At 56.2% G+C, this 2,366-nt stretch overlaps 1 protein-coding gene across 1 annotated transcript; it reads right to left on the bottom strand.

The window, feature by feature from the left end:
* Window positions 1–1,195: 1,195 nt before the first annotated feature.
* PTSG_12517 (uncharacterized protein) lies at window positions 1,196–2,043 on the bottom strand (the record flags this gene model as incomplete). The annotated part of the gene is made up of 1 exon (XM_004992344.1): window positions 1,196–2,043. A coding segment is annotated over one exon (848 nt), but the record flags the coding sequence as incomplete, so codon positions are not given.
* Between the last annotated feature and the right edge of the window lie 323 nt (window positions 2,044–2,366).

A 2,366-nucleotide genomic window follows, 5' to 3' on the forward strand; every position in this document is an offset into this window, starting at 1 on the left:
ATGTTGAGTGACCAATTCCCTGGTGCTCTCTTCGGCTTGCCCAAGCCAGCGAGCGACCAACCGTTCCGGCGGTACTGGCGACAATACCGCAGACGGATTTTCTCAAACGAGGCAGGCGAAGCAACCACGCCCGAAAGCAGGTTGTTCACAGCATGCAATGCGCATCGAGTGCCTACTTGCTTCTGAACTAACCCATCACCTGCCCAGGACATCCCCACTGAGGATGGCCGCTTAACGGCGGTTTTCTTGGGATTGCTCATCTGCGGTTGAGGTGAACTCGCACACACAGCAACTGTTCTGCGACGTTTCTTTGTCTTGGCCCACTTGAGCAATTTTCTCACGGATATGGTTTTCGGTTCAGTTTGCACACTTGTGGGTTCTGCCTTTGTACAATTTTTTGATTCGGATGAATTTTTATTCTATTTCGATTCGATGCACAATTAACGATTTTGTGCCGCCAAACATTTGAATCGAGCATGTCACTGCAAGTCACCACAGGTCACTGATGGAGGACTTCACGGGTACTGCACACAGCAGCTCTTCACTGGAGGGACTCGACACCAGCAAGCACGCCACTGCGGGGGAGTGTTGACATCACTGTTCCAGTGTCAATGCTTGCTGAGTCAGCAAATTCTGCTGTAAACGTTTCTGTGCACGTGCGCCCAGAAACGGGCGTTTCTGGTTGTTTTGCCACGTGGCACTTCTCTCTCTCCTCCAGTTTTCTGTCTATGTGTGAGAGTGTCTCTCAGTTCATGTTCATTCATCCTACATCCTTGTTTGCTTCACAACTCAAGTAAACACACACAACTTCCCCTTGCCAAGACAATCTCCCACACAACACACAGCACACTCTGCACACACACACACACACACACACACACAAGTCTCCAACAACAGCACCATCACCATGAACTTACAACAGTCACTTCCTGCGTGTCGTCCTTGCTGACATGCCTGGTTCCATTGGCGAAGACAAACTCCACTGGGTACTGGCGTGTTGAACGGGCGATTCCATGGCGAAGGGCGTAGTCTCGGGACAGGACGTTCATTCTGCTTCCGGGGTCGATGAGGGTCCTAGCCGGCCGGCCGTCGATGGTTCCACGGAAGGGTAAGGAGGCGTGCTTGTGATTGTCACTGCATCCGTGGCTTGCAGCAACACCGCCTCCGTCTCGCCAGTAGGGCTGGCGGGCCCTACTGGCGCGTGCCGTTTCCCGACCGACGGTCGCTGGCGTTCAGCGGACAGTCGGCGGCGAGGTGGCCTTCGCGTCGGCAACGGAAGCATGCGCCACGGCGCCGAAGCTCGTCGCGCTCTTGGTCAGTCAGTCGGCGGAGGGGGCGCTGGGCACGGATGGCGTCGATGTCCATGGCGCGGTCGTCGAACTTAGGTGGCTGCGTCGGGGGCGCTCCACGGCGGTAGGATGAGTTGGCCGTGGTGTAGTTGCGATCGTAGCGTGAGGCCAGCTGGTAGGCCTGCTCCAGAGTGTCGGGTCCGTGGAAGGAGACTTCCTGGCGGGTGCGCGGCCGCAGTCCGTGGATGAAAGCTTCAATGCGGTCCAGGCGTGACATGTCGTCGATCTGCACCATCAGCTGTCGGAACTTGAAGACGTAGTCCTGCACGTTGCCGTCTTGGCGCAGTCGACGAAGTTGGTCCCGCAGTTGGCGTTGCTCATCGATGGTCTTGAAACTCGCGCGGAGTTGCTCCTGAAGCTCATGCATGTTCGTCGGAGCTGGATCGAGGCTGCGGTACCAGGTGAGGGCGTGCCCTTGCAGGCAGGAGATGGCAAGTAGCAGGCGCTGGTCGTCGTCGTCGATGCGATGGTACCTGACGAAGGTTTCCAAGCAGAACAGGAAGTCGTCAGCTCGTTCGTCCGTTGCACCCGAGAAGGTCGGCGGTGGTGGCCCGCGTGGTCGACCGGTAGATCGCGTTGGTCCTTGTGGTCCCTGCTGAGACTCATGCACAGCGTGGTTAAGTTGTGCCGCTTGCGCCATGGTCTGTGTAAGCACACGCATGTGCTCAATCATCTCGTGCCACTGTTCCTCCATGTTGCTGCTTGTCCGTGGTACGTGTGTGTGTGTGTGACAATCGCTACCAAGTGTGACGGGACTGTGGTCGGAGGTGTGTCGGTGGCTTTGTTTCTGTGTACTGATGCGAAGTAAACCAGGGAACAAAGAACTGAACAAGGCACAGACAATCACGTGAGATAAGCGACAACAGGGTGCAGGGCAACACACACGTGCTAGCAGGCAACAAGAGGGGTGCTTGTGGTTAATCAAGGGGGAAAACAAGAGACAAGGGCAACAGACGTAACACAGCATGCAGGCATGTGTCGTGCCGTCATCTTAGTTGATGACAGTACCGTGGCCAG

Source organism: Salpingoeca rosetta (assembly GCF_000188695.1).
Source record: "Salpingoeca rosetta unplaced genomic scaffold supercont1.16, whole genome shotgun sequence".
In the NCBI taxonomy this organism is placed as follows: Eukaryota; class Choanoflagellata; order Craspedida; family Salpingoecidae; genus Salpingoeca; species Salpingoeca rosetta.